Source organism: Myxine glutinosa, unplaced genomic scaffold (genome assembly GCF_964187855.1).
Source record: "Myxine glutinosa unplaced genomic scaffold, kmMyxGlut1.1 SCAFFOLD_1666, whole genome shotgun sequence".
NCBI lineage: Eukaryota > Metazoa > Chordata > Myxini > Myxiniformes > Myxinidae > Myxine > Myxine glutinosa.
In genome coordinates this window covers 19,817-36,326 of record NW_027617761.1, presented here as the reverse complement: position 1 = coordinate 36,326, position 16,510 = coordinate 19,817, and the positions used below count along the sequence as shown (strand labels likewise).

At 43.2% G+C, this 16,510-nt stretch overlaps 1 protein-coding gene across 3 annotated transcripts in view; it reads left to right on the top strand.

The window, feature by feature from the left end:
* The window catches only part of LOC144889197 (wolframin-like), a 64,938-nt gene extending 62,007 nt beyond the window's left edge, over window positions 1-2,931 (top strand). For 2 of the 3 annotated variants that reach the window (XM_078769193.1, XM_078769191.1), the window contains 2 exons: window positions 2,271-2,391; window positions 2,558-2,931. In XM_078769193.1, coding sequence (XP_078625319.1) covers window positions 2,271-2,391; window positions 2,558-2,850 — 414 coding nt within the window. In that variant the 3' untranslated portion in view covers window positions 2,851-2,931. The remainder of the gene's footprint in view (window positions 1-2,270; window positions 2,392-2,557) is intronic. The other variant, XM_078769192.1, reaches the window with a different exon arrangement.
* Window positions 2,932-16,510: the final 13,579 nt, after the last annotated feature.

Sequence of the window (16,510 nt, the reverse complement as noted above, 5' to 3'; positions counted from 1 at the left end):
ACTTCCCATGGCCAGCTGTACGTGGGCTGCTCGAGGGTTGGAAAACCAAGCAATCTTTATGTCTTGGCACCAAGTAAGAAAACCAGAAATGTTGTACACCAAGAGGTTTTGAGAAATTGAAATTGACAAAATGCCATGTAGGAAATGTACTGTGATATTGCTCTAAAATATACATGTTCTTTTCATCATATATTTGTATTATTCTTATTCAACCCGGGCGAAGCCCCCCCTCCCCCCCTTCCCTCCCCCCTCCCCTCCCCCCTCCCCTCCCCCCTCCCCTCCCCCATCTTCCTCCCCTCCCCCCTCCCACTCCCCTCCCCCTCCCCTCCCCCCTCACCCTCCCCCACTCCCTCCCCCTCCCCCCCTCCCCCTCCCCCCTTCCCCTCCACTCCCCCCTCCCCCCTCCCCCCTTCCCCTCCACTCCCCCCCCCTCCACTCCCCCCCTCCCCCTCCACTCCCCCCTCCCCCTCCACCTCCACTCCCCCCTCCCCTCCCCTCCACCCCCCTCCCCCTCCACTCCCCCCTCCCCCTCCCCCTCCACTCCCCCCTCCCCCTCCCCCTCCACTCCCCCCTCCCCTCTCACCTCCCCCTCCGCCTCCCCCCTCCCCCTCCCCTCCCCCTCACCTCCCTTCACCCCCTCCCCCTCACCTCCCTTCACCCCCCCTCCCCTCCCCCCTTCCCCTCACCTCCCCCCTCCCCTCCCCTCCCCCCTCCCCCCTCCCCCCTCACCTCCCCCCTCCCCTCTCCTCCTCCCCCTCCCTCCTCTTCTCCCCTCTCCTCCTCCCCCTCCCTCCTCTTCTCCCCTCCCCCCTCTTCTCCCCTCCCCCCTCTCCTCCCCTCCCCCCCCATTCCCCTCCCCTCCCCCCCCCCGTTCCCCTCCCCTCCCCCCCCGTTCCCCTCCCCTCCCCTTCCTCCTCCCCTCCCTTGCCCCGCCCGGCAATGCCGGGTACTTCCCATGGCCAGCTGTACGTGGGCTGCTCGAGGGTTGGAAAACCAAGCAATCTTTATGTCTTGGCACCAAGTAAGAAAACCAGAAATGTTGTATACCCAGAGGTTTTGAGAAATTGAAAATTGACAAAACGTCATGTAGGAAATGTACTGTGATATTGCTCTAAAATATACATGTTCTTTTCATCATATATTTGTATTATTCTTATTCAACCCGGGCGAAGCCGGGTACCTCAGCTAGTATATATATATGTATATATATATATATATATATATATATATATATATATATATATATATATATATATATAATATATATATATATATATATATATATATTGTCTATCATTACTCGTCGTCCTGTGTGAAATTATAAACAGTCAGCACTGCTCACAGCTTGTAACTCCTTGTGCCCCTTGAAATGAAATTCCTGTTGATGTGACTGGGGCATTAATTTCTTGCCCATCACTGATTATCTCCCCTTTAAAAAAACCAAAAACAAATTGGCTGCGTGTCATCATTCACGTCCATTCTCCTTTCCGCAAACCTCTTGGCCCACTCAAACACGTGTGATCTTGACATTACTTCTTCCCCTTACACCACCTTCAACTTGTCAAATGTCCGTGCCACTTTTGTTTAGTTTTACCAAAAACAATGATGATTCTCTGTTCCTTAAATTTTCAGTTAATCTTCAGAACACGATTACAACACTTATAATATTAACACAACTCTAGTATCACTACAATACACAACCGATCGATACAACGGCTAACACAGTATTGACTGGAAGATTACGCTGCCCGTCCAATTACAAAAGCTAAATCAATGCTACCACCTGATGAGAGAAAAAAAAACAACCCATCAGTCCTGGAATTTTATTGTCAAACCTCGTAGGCTTGTGGAGAGAAGGGAAATCGGCCTCGGAAGTGTAATGGTTAGAGTTAGAGCGTCCTCTCAGAGTATGCGCGGTCGGTGATTCATACCCGGCTGAGTGCGTGCTGCTTCCTTGTTTTACACTCAGCATTTTAAAATGATAGAGCATGGACAAACAACCATGCGTTGGTAATAGCATAGCTTTGATGGGCCTCATGGCCTCCTAATAAGGTTCATATGGGCATAATAAATTTCCTTGTAAAATAGGTCATTTTTAAATGGGGAAAGGAGAGAGAAGTAATGAGAAAAGAGAGGGAATTTATACAATGTGAGTGTGGAGAATAGGAGTGGGGGGTGGGGGGAAGGGGGGAAATTACACGATTATGTGAACCTAATAAATAGGCCCCATCATTGTTTATGCATCATGTTACTTCCATGTCCCCCTCCAGAGGTATGATCGACATAAATTTGAGGTGACGGTGGGAATGCCCAAAGGATCCCAAAGATTCAGAAAAAACCCAAAGGATTTGAGACGTCGGAGAAGATCTTCCCGCAGGAGGCTTTCTCTGGGTAAGGGAAAGCAATTCTGTTGCCTGACTTGAGCCAAAGTTTGATTTGGAAAATGGCTCCTCATATTGTGAATTTTAGTTTTGATTATTTAAAAAATTAGTTTTGTCATTCTGTTAATACATTTTATCCTTCCTTCTCAATTCCATCAACCTCGTATTTCAAACAGCAGCACAGGAAGACAGCAAGGATATGGTCCTGCGAGCTGGACATGAGTTTGGTGCATGGCTATTTTCACTGCGACGTGGCACCATTCTTGAGTTTAGTACGGTACTTGAAGGACGGCTGGGCAGCAAGCATCCCACCTTTGAGCTGAGGTCAGGTCGCACTTCTAATGCCGGCTGTCATGCACCATCCTCAAAAAACCGTGGACCCCGAGACGGTGACTGGAGGCAGGATGGCCAGGCAGCCCTAAGTTTCATGCTAAAGCTCTTACTTGGTCCATTCCTGTCTTTGTTTTGATAATATATGAGGTTGAGCTTCATGGAAATGAGAAAGGTGTACTTGGTAACCTGATTTATAAATGGAATCTGAAGGTAACAATTCTTGCTGTAACTAAATGCACTGAACTGTTGTTGGATACATTACAACATAAACGTTTGTAGATTTTTATGCATCCGTTGACAAAGTCACCGGAGGCATTGTGTTTTCGGGTTGTCTGGCTTGTCAAAGTCCGTGATAGCTTTTTGTTTCCGCGATAACTTTTTTTTATATATTTATTTATTTATTTATTTATACAAGATCGAGGCTCGTGAAAGAGCGAACATTAATCACACAGAAAGACAAACAGACACATAAAACAAATAACATCAGGAGCGGTAGACAAGATGGGGAGAGAGGGGGAAGGACACAAACACAACATTTGAGAGCAGGGACCGAGAGACATGGAGACATCGAGAGATCTGTGGGAGGGAGAGGGCTTTGGCGGGGAGGCATGTGAAGGGGGGGGGGGGGGTGGGAGAGGTATAAAACATATGGACACTGCCAGGATTTCCAGGAAAGAAGTTGGAATTTCAAACAAGGTGGATCTGGGGTGAATTAGTGGGGGTAGAAAAGATCAAGGTTTTGGATGGGGGAAGATAAGAGATGGTGGTGAACAGCTGTTTTAAAGACCTGGAGGGAGGAGAGGGATTGAAGGGAGTGTGGGAGTTTGTTCCAGAGGCGGGAGAAAAGAGGAATGAAAGAGTGAAGGTGAGCAGAGAGTAATATGATGTAATATAACTTATAATATGATGTAATAGTAATAATATAACTTGAGAATATCTGAAGGGATTTAAATCAAACTTAAATCAAATATGTAATATGATGTAAAGATGAACTGATTAGATTTTGGGGTCACAAGGTCAAAAGGTCAGAGGTCATGCTTGGTAAAAATCCTGTTACCAAGATAACTTGTGGACGAGTGATGGGATTTTGACCATACTTGGTATAAGTATATATTATGATGAATAGATGAACTGATTAGATTTTGGCATCGAGAGGTCATGTCAGGTAAAAATGTGATACTTCAGAACAGCTGAAGAGATTTAAATCAAACTTGGTGCAAGTATTATAATGATGTAATAATGTGGGCGGAGGCATATCGGTCGACGTCGAAGAGTGCCATTCTATTTTTGATGTAAGTTAATTAGCCCGTCCCTCATGCAGCGGGAGATGGGGTTTTGCAATCTCTTCTGTGTGTCTGTCTGTGTATCTGTGTGTGCGCGCCTGTGCAGGCCATAACCTTTTTTTCCATTTGAGCACTTGTCATCAAATTTTCAGCAAAGTTTTATTTTGAGAACTAGCAAAAGTACCCGGCGTTGCTGGGTAACAATGAATCACTGCCTGACGGGAATATGATATACGCAATCTGTGTCCATCTAGACAAGAGGGAATTTAAAAATAGATCGCAGGTACAGTCAGTGCCGGATTAACCATTAGGCAGACAAGGCATGTGCCTTAGGGCCAGCCAAAAATTCAGGCCACAAAAAGTTGTAAACGCGTGCAAGGTTACAATCTAAGGTCTAGTAAACTGTAAAGCAAAGTGCCAAATCTGTGCGTGTTTTGTCATGCATATATTCATACACTGCAAATTGTATAGACTAAACTAGTTTGAATGTAGTTTCTTTTTACATTAAATATTTGTCTTTTTTTGTATTAAATATTTTGTTCATGAATCAGTTCATCTTTTGTCTGGGGTCCATTTCCATGAGCCCGAGATCTAATTTAAATTGTTCAGGCCATTCTCTAAAATTTCAAAATGTGCCTTAGGGCCAGCCGAGGCTTAATCCGGCACTGGGTACAGTGGACTCTGATGCAGTGGAGTGACACCCTATCCCATGGAAGTTACACTCACAAACTGCTTATGAAGTACCAGGCTATGCTTCTGCAATTTAATAAACCATTCGTGTAAGACAATTGCATTATTTTGCTCCTTCAGCTGACAGTTTCGTTCAGTTTCGGTAACGCACACAGTAACACACACATACACAGTAACACACACACATACACAGTAACACACACACATACATAGTAACACACACACACATACATAGTAACACACACACATACATAGTAACACACATACATACATAGTAACACACACACACATACATAGTAACACACACACATACATAGTAACACACACACACATACATAGTAACACACACACACACACACACACACACACACACACACATACATAGTAACACACACACATACATAGTAACACACACACACACACACACATAGTAACACACACACACACATACATAGTAACACACACACACACACATACATAGTAACACACACACACATACATAGTAACACACACATACATAGTAACACACACACATAGTAACACACACACACAGTAACACAGACGTACATAGTAACACACAGACATACATAATAACACACACACAGTAACACACACAGCAAGTGTTTGAAGCCTTACCGATGGAAAGTCACTCCTGCCTTTGTTCGTCCTCGTTCGTCACGATTTGTGCACCCGTCGGCAGCACACGATGGCATTTTGCCTTAAAGTACAGTAACACACACACACACTCACAAACACATAGAAACACACACACACACACAGACACACACATAGTAACACACACACACAGACACACACACACACACACACAGGCACCAATCTCATATACGGTATAGCGGGATGCATATATCTATCACCGGCACCGATCTCGTATAGCGAGATGCGTCTTACCTGACAAAGTATAAAAAAACAAAAAACAAAACCTTAACCGAACCAACATCAACCATTACATCAACATGTCCATTTCGGTGATCGACACAGTTTACGGGATCGTTCTCTCTATCTCTATCTCTATCTCTATCTCTATCTCTATCTATATCAAAATCTATCAGAAACATGTGCTATTATGGGTGTCCCAATGACCAATGGTAGAACCACACCAAGCAATTGATACAAAACCAATTATTGTATTCAAACCTCACACAATAATAACACAACGCAAGTACAAGGAAACTCTCACTTGCACATCATAAACCATACAATTCCTTTGATGGTACCACCAATATTTCCTTAATCAATAACTCGCAGTACTCCACCGTGAGCGAACTGTAACATTCCCCAAAGTCACGGTGTCACGACACAAGGCCAAAGTTGATCCCCGCTCTGGCGATCACACGAAAAGGTCGTACTGAGACCTGAACCCAGGTCGGTCGACAGTCAAAGCTGCAGAAGAGCCGCTTGGTGAGAGGTCGGCCGAAGTCGGTCCGGTAATGGTTCACCCAAAAAGGTGAGTGGAGAACTCACACATTCAGTTCACCGACTATGAAGCTGACATGAACAATCAGCGGTTCCCACGCTGAGGTCGCTCCAGGAAAACCCACGACACACGTGGAACAGGGCGAATGGCTGATGCGAGGTGAAATGGCAGACCGGCCGATAATGGAGGCGTCAGCATGCTCTCCAACGATGATTCACTCTCGGAACCAAAACCCGTCATGCAGATTTATTTGCAACAGCAATAACGACTCTGTCACGGGAATCCCTTTCCCGGGGAAACCAACATTCGCTCGCGACCAATGTCCACCAGGTGCGCTCGCCACCACAAAGCAGATAAGCCTTTATTCTCCGATCTCTCTCGATCCTATCCCCCGCCTCTTCTTCTTCTGCTTTCTTCTTCACCCATTTCGTTTTTCTTCTGAAACACTATTTTTACCTTTGAAGACAGTTAGATCCATTTCACACTGAAACCGTAACAATAATAGTACCTGAAACTAAAAATGCTTCAAGTAGATGAAAACCACAAAGACGAATCCATAACAATATATATGTTGTATATACCACCGTATATCTATCACCAGCACCGATCTCATATAGTGAGATGTGTTTTACCTGACAAAGTTCAATAAATAAAAAAACTAACACCAGAACGAGAATCCCAGCCTCGCTATTTAGTCTACACTCTACACCATCCAATCCTCATATCCAAATCCAGATTTTGATGATATGCTTCAATTATGTAATGATAATTGATCGTGTTTCCAAGGCAAGCCACGTTTGAGTCGGCTGAAACAAAATGGTGGCTTAAGAACCCAGCAAGGTGCATTGGGCTGACCAAGATGGCAGACCGCCATATTGGTAAACCACCACATCAGGGTTTTTTTTTCTTCTTATGAGCACCTTGTTAATCATCTTCCAAAAGGATGTTATAACACACCCAAACACCAAGTTTTCTTCCTTACAATCTGTTGGAGGTCCAGGTTTATGCATGCAAAGTTTGGGGCCGCTAGGTTTCATGGTTTTGGAGTTATGGAGGAGACAGACGGACATTGCCTTTTATTATTATAGATATGGACAAGACAAATTAATTTTGTCCAAAGGTCAGTGTCGTCAATTTTCATCCAATTGACCTGAAATTTCAATTTACCATTTGAGCTTTGTTATCAAATTTTCACCAAAGCTTTATTATGAGAATATGGAGAACTGAAATTAATAATCTTGGCAAAAGGTCAAAGGTCAGCGTTACATGAAGTCGTCAATATTAATCCAATTGACCTGAAATTTGAAGAATTTGCACATTGGGTCACTGAATTGGTTCACCAATCAAAAGCTAGAAACAGATTTCTTTTAATTTTTTTTAGATCTAAAGGTCAAGGTTGTATAAAATCGTCCATTTACATCTGACTGAGCTGAAACTTTAAGAATTTGCATATTGGGTCACATAATTGGTTCACGAATCAAAAGCTAAAGCGCATTGTTTTTTGCTTTTTTAGATCAAAAGGTCAAAGCTGCATAAAATCATTAAATCGTCAATTTTCATTTTGTTTTTTTTTCACCGTTTTCATCATGTTTAGCATACGGAGGAAGAATAAGACGTCTGAATACAAAGCGGACATGGACTGGCTTTGCATTTTCAGATGCTTTCTCGTTTAGTTTTGGAATCGTGATGGACTGGAATGGAGCTTTGATTAAGAAATCAGCCTGTTATGGATGAAGTAAGTACTTCTATTGAGAGAGTTCTTGATGAAGCAGCCGTGTAATGTTTAATACCTTGTGGTTCAAAAACAATTTTTTTATATTCTTGTTCACCTTTCAGAATATTTTATGCAATAAAAAACAACAAAATTTAGCTCAAGTAAAGGAAAACCAATCTTTCAGTAACTTATCTTAAGTAGTTGCTGAAAGGAAAACTACTTTCTTAGAGGAGGCAATTCAGTTAAATTCAGCACACACACACGCACACATCTTGTTTTTTTTTCGATTCCGGTCCTCACAATTCTATCACGCACACATGCACCTGTCACACACACACCTCGTTTTTTTTCAATTCTGGTCCTCACAATTCTAACACGCACCTGTCACACACATCACACATGCTCAGACTCACGTTTAACACTTTTTTATTAATTGTACAGTATCGGCTTTTCCGAAAATATAATATAATTTTAAGGATTGCTGTAAATGGTGTTCATTTCATTTTGATGTCACGATATTGGGATAATGAAAAAATTGATTTTTACATAGATTTACATTTTACATAGTTTTTTCCATAGATTTTACAATTGTTACCAACACCCTGGACATATTCCAAATTCCTCCCCTGACTATCACTGGGAAGACCTCGCATTGCCCTGAGAGCGCATCTGTTGCACAGAACCTGCCATTGTGCAGACTAGCACAAAGGGAGAGAGATGTCAATTGCTTTAATGGATAGGTTGAAACGATGGTTTTAGTTTACCCAGAAGGCAGAATTTTATATTCATAACCTGCCATGTGTTTCATGTTTCATGCCATGTGCCAAATAATTACCTTCGCAAAAGCGGAAGGTTATGTTTTGATCGCTGTGTATTTATTTGTATGTCTGTGTGTGTGTGTGTGTGTATGTTATTCGCATAACTCAAAAAGTATTCAACCGAATTGCATGAAATTTGGTGGGATGATTGGTTATTATACGGGACACATTTGATTAGATTTTGGGAGCAATCGGGTCAAGGTCAAGGTCACGAAAAGGTCAAAATCGTATTTTTGTTGTTCTGTTCCCTACACTCCCATGCCAAGTACAGAACAGTAGCTGCGGCGAAGGTATGCGCTCTACCGAGTGCCCGTTCTAGTTAATAACCTGTGTTTGCTCTGCCATATCTTCAATTCGCTTGCATTTCCTTCTATTTATTTAAGTTGTTTCATTTCAACGTCGATGCATGCTGCCTTCACAATGCGGTATTTTTCCTTTTTATACCTATAATATAAAATATTCTAAATTCCATAGCAACTGCAGACGTATCCTAATGTCCTAATATGAATGTGCAAAATGAAAAAACACTGCTAGTTAGTGTGTTCATCCTTTTTATAAAAAGCACTACATAAAATGCTGATGAAAGTGTGAATTATTGTGCTGAGATTTTGTTTTTAACTCAACTGGACTACCGTCCATTTGAGTTCATCACATACTGAACCCTCCGGCGTCCGTCGTCTGTCGTCGTCGTCGTCTGTTGTCCGTTAACTTTTCGACGTTAACACTCCAGCGTCCACAAATATCAACCGATTCTGATCAAACTTGACGGGCAGCATCCTTACCCCAAGGACCAGGTTGGTATTACATTTCAGCCCGATCCATTGAAAAATGGCGGACTTAGGCGACCATTTTGTTTTTGGTCATGAAAACGACGTTAACACTCTGGCGTCCACAAATATTAACAGATTTTGATCAAACTTAGAATGTTTAACCCTGACCACACAAGGTAGGTTTCTATTGCATTTCAACCCGATCCGTCACAAAATGGCCGCCATAGGCCGCCATATTGTTTTCAGCTCCGAAACGACGTTAAGACTTTAACGTCCACAAATATTTATGGATTTTGATCAAACTTGGTGTGTGAGACTCTTACCACACAAGGTAGGTTGCTATCGCATGTTAAAATTATTACACAAGGTTGTTGGCTTTTCATTTAAGTCAAATCTAGTACAGACAACTGACCTACTTTAAAGTTGTCCAGTCAGTTCAGTTGAGTTCTGCTTCCCTGGAAGCTGTAGTTTTTTAACGGGATATAAATACCAGCCAAGATCACCCATGCAGGGATGTTTTACCAGACATAGAGCTTCCTTGCCAACACACATTGGCAAGTGTGAGAGTTCCAAAATTTCTCAACATGACATATCACAGTCTAAAACATGGTCCTCGTTCCCCAAGGCATTCTGAATTGCTGACATTGGCAGCGGTCAGGATAAGGAGAGAGCAGAAGTTTGCAAAAAAATCTTATGTCTTCTCGGCTCCTATTGGACACTGGTCCTCAGTACATGTAATGGATGAAGCTTTTTAAAGAGAAGCCTATAGAACTGCATTCAGTGGAGTGCATACCTCTGCCAGGCTGAACTGTTTATGTTTTGTATCCCACTGATAGGCCAGATCTGTATCCAGACCTGGACCAAAATCTAATCGGCTTGCTCTCGTCACCGAACCAACTCATCCACCTAGTTTTGTTATAAGTTGTTTGCAACTTTTTGAAACATCATCCGATATATCGTTTTTGGCTGCATCACTCAATGGTGAAGAATCGCTTTGATAATTTTTTTTTTAATTCTCGTATGTGGATCTGTATTCAGATCTTCATCAAAACCGAATGGATTAGTCCTTGTCACACACCCAACCTGTCCACCAAGTTTTGTCAAAATCGGTCCACAACTTTTTGAGATATCCTATTCACAAAGAACAAACACACAAACAATCAAGAAGGTGTATGGTGATGTGTCAGGTGACATCAGGTGACAGGTATGATGAAAGCCGATATGAATGAAAAATTATTTTATCCAAATATCAGTTTCCTAGCTCAAAAGGTACTTGAGATATTGCCAGATGAAAAAGAAAATAAATAAGTAAGTAATAATTGAAATAAATAATCCTTCAGATCGGCAGTCTGCAGCCTCCTCAATCTCTGCAGACCTGGACAAAATGACAGACTGGTCAAACAAGTGGAACATGTCTTTCAATCCTGACAAATCTCACACTCTTACGATGTCTCTCCGAAAAGACCGACTGGAAAACCCTCCCATCTACTTTCTCAACAATCCTCTCCAAAAAGTTCTGTCGCTCAATCTCTTGGGTCTCACGATCTGCCATGATCTTTCCTGGGAAAACCACATTTCCAAGCTGGCCTCCAAAGCCAGTCACCGACTGGGCATCCTCCGTCGTGCAAAGTCCTTCCTTCGCACACCTGGCTCCTCACCGCATACAAGGCTTTCATCCGCAGCTCAATGGAATACTGTTCCCCCCTCTGGGCCGGTGCTCCTGCCTCACACCTAGCTCGGCTTCACGCTGTAGAAACCAAAGCTTTCAGAATCATTGGAATCTCCTGTGATGAAGCTAACTCCAAGGGCCTTTCACTCACTCACCGCAGCCAGGTAGGTGGTCTTTCCGTCTTCTACCGACTCCTCTCCGGCCTTGCTCCCCCAGCTCTGTCTGTGCTCTGTCCCCCTAATATTCCTTCAGGTCGCACAAGATCTGCCAGCGAACCCTCTTATGGTTAAACTGCCAAAATCAAGACTCTCTGCTCACCTTCACTCCCTCATTCATTTTTTCTCCCACCTCTGCAACAAACTCCCTCACTCTCTTCAATCCCACTCCTCCCTCCAGGTCTTCAAAACAGCTGTTCATCACCATCTGTTATCTTCCCCCATCCAAAACCTTTATCTTTTCTACCCCTGTTAATTCACCCCAGATCCACTTTTCTTTGAAATACCAACTTCTTTGTTTCCTGGAAGTTCTAACAGTGTCCATGTGGTTTATACATTTCCCTCCCCTCCACACCCACCTCCCCCCCCCCCCACCGCCTTCCCACACCTCCTCCCACCAAGCCCTCTCCCTCCTACAGATCTCCCCTTGTCCCTGTTTTCTGCTGTTGTACTTGTGTGCTTCCCTTTCTCTCCCCATCTTGTCTCCCACTCCCTTTATTGTATGTTTTGTGTGTCCGTTTTTTTGTGATTAATGTTAGCTCTTACACGAGTCTCGATCTTGTATACCAAAAAAAAAATTAATAATAATAATAACAATCATGAAATAATTAATTTATTCATCAATTGGCTAATTGCTTAAGCCCCAGTCATACCGGATTTGAGTGGCCACGAATCGCCCCGATCACCCCCGATCTGGCGATTCCCCGCACCAACACGACTTTTCGGCAAGATCGGCTGTAAATTTTCCCACAGTCATACCAAAACACCCCTGCCACGACTCCCGTACGATCGCGCCGTGACCGCCGCGCCGACAAAGCCCGATCCGCCAAGTGCGCGGCAAGATCGCCACAAGTCCTAGCCCGTGCCCACACGTCTTCGCCCCGATCTGCCCCGATCCACCCCGATCCCACTACGACCGCACTACGACGGCACTACGACCTCACTACGACCGCAGTACGCATGCGTACGTGCCCACCCGTCCGAGCCCGACTGCGCGGCGGCCGTCCTTGCCCTAATAAGAACGGCCAAGAATCACACCGACCTAACTACGATCTTAAAATTCAGACGACGCTAATTCACGTTATTTTTGTATGTTGTTTATATAAATCATCAACTCCAAGCCTTCCAATGATGCCGCCAGCCAGGAAGAGGGGGAGCGGATCCAGGAAGACGTGCACAATCACGCGGCCGCCGTGACCAGCTTGGATGTGATCGATGTGACCAGCTTGGAATCAGGACATGAAATGATTTCGCCGCCAGGGATCGCCTATATATACCCGGGCTTGTGACAGGTCGTACTGGCGCCTACTGGTGCTTACTGCATGCTTACGGCAGTCTTGGCGGAGTCTTGTTAATTCGTGAGAGATCGGCAATGATCGTGAGTCGTCGTACTGCTGCGCGAACGTGGTCGGGACGGATCGGGGCAATTCTTGGAAGATCGTGATGGCAGTCGTACGGCGTCCATGTGAGGACGTACGGCGGTCGTATCAGTGCTTGCTGGATGGGGAGCGAATCGTGGCAGCTAAGTTTCCCGACCGCTGCAAGACACTCCACGACCATTTTCCCGATGCCCACACGCGCCCGTACGACACCCTCCAGACAGCAGCAAGAGTTTGAAAAACGCCACGAATCGCCACGATAATTTTGAACAGTTCAAAATTGTCGGAGCGGCTTCCCGTCTCGACCCGAACTGCCAAGTACACCCCCGATCATCCAGGAATCGCCAGGACCCCAATACGATCTGGCCAAGAATGTCGCCCCGATCTTTGGTCGTGGCGATTCGTGGCCTGAAAATGGCCGGTATGACTGGGGCTTTACCTAAGACACCACCATTTCATCTGAATCTAACTTTTTGAAAATTGAGTAATTAATGGAATAATTAAGTAATTAATCGATTAATCAGTAAATCAAAAATACCCTTTATAGCCAACTCACTTGGTCATTGTCGCGGCAAAATGTGCCTGAGATATTGCCCAAATGAGAGAAAATAAAGAAGTACTTAATAAATCGATAATAATTAATTGATTTTCAATTTTCGCCATAACAAACAGACAGGGGTGAAAACATAACCTCCATTCATCTTCGGCGGCGGAGATAAAAATCTGACAACCCTGGAAGAAGAACTCAACAATATTAATGGGATGTAATTGGGTTAAGTGAAATAGGACAAGGCTGGCAGGATGGCCTAGAGCTAGACCCTAGACTCCTAGAGGTACGCACACTCGCCTCTAAGCTGTCTAGCCTGGGTTTGAATCCCGACCCGGCTATAAATTGTCATCCTGGTGTTTCAAAGGTAGGTGATTCATCAATGTGTGTGCCGACCCTCGGATGGAAGTTAAGCTGGACGTCCCGTCTGCTGGCATTAGTTGGGGGACGTTAAATATCCCACGGGGTTCTTCGGGAAGAGTAGGCGAGCTATCACCGGCACCCTGAACAAATTCCTGAGCAGGAGTGGCGACTCGACCAGGATTTTAGCCGACTCTGCCTAGACTCCATAAGAGTATGGTACTCGATGATGATCATGAAATAAGACAGGGAAAAAATCATTGCATTAAAAAAATTGTCACAAACTCTATACTGCACAGGCAAAGAGGAAGAAAGTATTCGTGGAATTGGATTCTTGATAAAACTCAAGTTGGCTGGAAATATTGTAAATTCCAAGAAGAATATGTCTGACACCAAACTGCGCAACCAACTGATGAAATTTACGAAGAAATGTCTGAAAATCTTTCAAGTGAATGCACTAATAACAAATCATGATGAAGAAGTGAAAGAAATCAAGGAATTTTTTTAAATAGTCATCACAATCACATGACATGTGCCATTATTTATGGATGAGTGGTGCAGATGAGTGTGAGTGTGCTGTGTATAGTAGGGTCAATATACGAAAAAACTCACCTAACCCCAAAAAAATTGATACAAAAGGTTTTTCAATGGATTCTGGTACCATTGGGCATGCTAAATAACATACTAAAAATCGAGTAACATCTGACTTCCGGAAAGGGGTCATTTTCAAGATGGCGTCCAAGATGGCTGCCGGGAGCTGAAAATAGCCATATCTCAATTATTATTCAACCTAGAAAGGTGGTTTTGGTGTCTAACCCTAGGTTTTAGGGCCCAAGGAATCCAACTGAATCAATAAAATTACCATCAGTTAATTAATTTATTGACAAGTCCAAGATGGCATCCCAAGGTGACATCCTGATCCACTAAAATGGCTCTGTCGAATAGTAGTCAACCTAGAGAGATATTTTCAGTGTATACCGAGGTTTAAGGCATCCAGGAAATCATCAAAATTACTTAAATAAGCACAAAGTAATCAGGTAATCCAGTAAGCCAGGTTTACCTGCCCATGAGGCATTTGTTGTCTTATACAGTTAGTCGCTATTCATCGTCATCCTCCGACTCCTCTGGAAGAAACTTGTTATGTGGATTGTCACATTCTTCAAGTTGGCACGGTCCACAGGCAGTAGTACATGGTAGTCCATATCGTCTGCAAGAGCAGCGGAGTGTCTTGCAGGCAGTGGAGCAGTTACAATGAATGACCTTCAAGAGACTGCCTGGAGCATTACAAGTGTACATTTCTTTTGGAAATGTCTAAAAAATATGGATTTTGTTTATGCATACATGTACCAAATAATATACTTATTCCTTTTGAGATGAAAATAAATTGTTTGTCAGATTTTTCAGTCCCCTCCCCCCCCCCCCCCCCCCCCCGCCTTCCCAATATAAAATCGTCTGTCCCTTGCCATAACCTCTCAAGCTTTGTACAAACCTTTGTCTGTAATGATCACTGAATACTGTGGACTGGAGTCACAGATGGCAGTGGTGTAGACACATTACACTCTTATCTCCAATCTGAAACACACACTTGGTTCATTAGCTGGTGAGTCGGAGGATGACGATGAATAGCGACTAACTGTATAAGACAACAAACACCTAAAGGGCTGGTAAACTTGGCTTACTGGATTACCTGATTACTTTGTGCTTATTTAAGTAATTTTGATGATTTCCTGGGTGCCTTAAACCTAGGTATACACACTGAAAATATCTCTCTAGGTTGACTACTATTCGACAGAGCCATTTTAGTGGATCAGGATGTCACCTTGGGATGCCATCTTGGACTTGTCAATAAATAATTAACTGATGGTAATTTTATTGATTCAATTGGATTCCTTGGGCCCTAAAACCTAGGGTTAGACACCAAAACCACCTTTCTAGGTTGAATAATAATTGAGATATGGCCATTTTAAGCTCCCGGCGGCCATCTTGGACGCCATCTTGAAAATGACCCCTTTCCGGAAGTCAGATGTTACTCGATTTTTAGTATGTTATTTAACATGCCCAATGGTACCAGAATCCATTGAAAAACCTTTTGTATCAATTTTTTTGGGGTTCAACCATATATTGACCCCTCTATTAGTTTTTAACCGATCTTCACGAAACTTCACCAAATGGTAGAGCTCATGGTCCGACAAATTCCTATATATTTTTGAGGTCAAAAGGTCAACATAGGCCAACGGTCAACCACTTTTTTCAAATTTCTAAAATCTGTAATTTTCATCCGATTGACTTGAAATTTGAATAGGATATACAATATACATATCTGCTAACGGCATTCATCCACTAACTATTATTGAGATCAGCATAGGCCAAAGGTCAACCACTTTTTTTTGACTTTCTAAAATCCTCAATTTTCATCCGATTGACTTGAAAATTGAATGGGATTTTCATATCAGCTTACTGAATTCAACCACACATTTTTTTTTGATCAACATAAGTCATACGGTCAACATAGGCCAAAGGTCAACCACTTTTTTCAAATTCTAAAATCCTCAATTTTCATCCGTTTTACTTGAAAATTGAAAAGGATTTGCGTATCAGCTTACTGAAACCAACCCCCAACTATTTTTGAGGTCAACATAGGCCAAAAGGTCAACATTGGCCGAATTTCTAAAATTGTCAATTTTCATCCGATTAACTTAAACTTTGAAGACGATTTGCATATCAGGTCACTGAATTCAACCGCTAATTATTTTTGAGGTCAAAAGGATGCTCTACCGAGTGCCATTCTACGTTGTTCTGTTTTCCCAAGTGTCGCTCTGAGTGATTTTTCATTTGTTTGTCTGTCCGCACATTATGTGCTAACGTAGGCCACAAACTTCACCTGGCGGTAGCAGCTAGTATTACACGTCAGGTGGG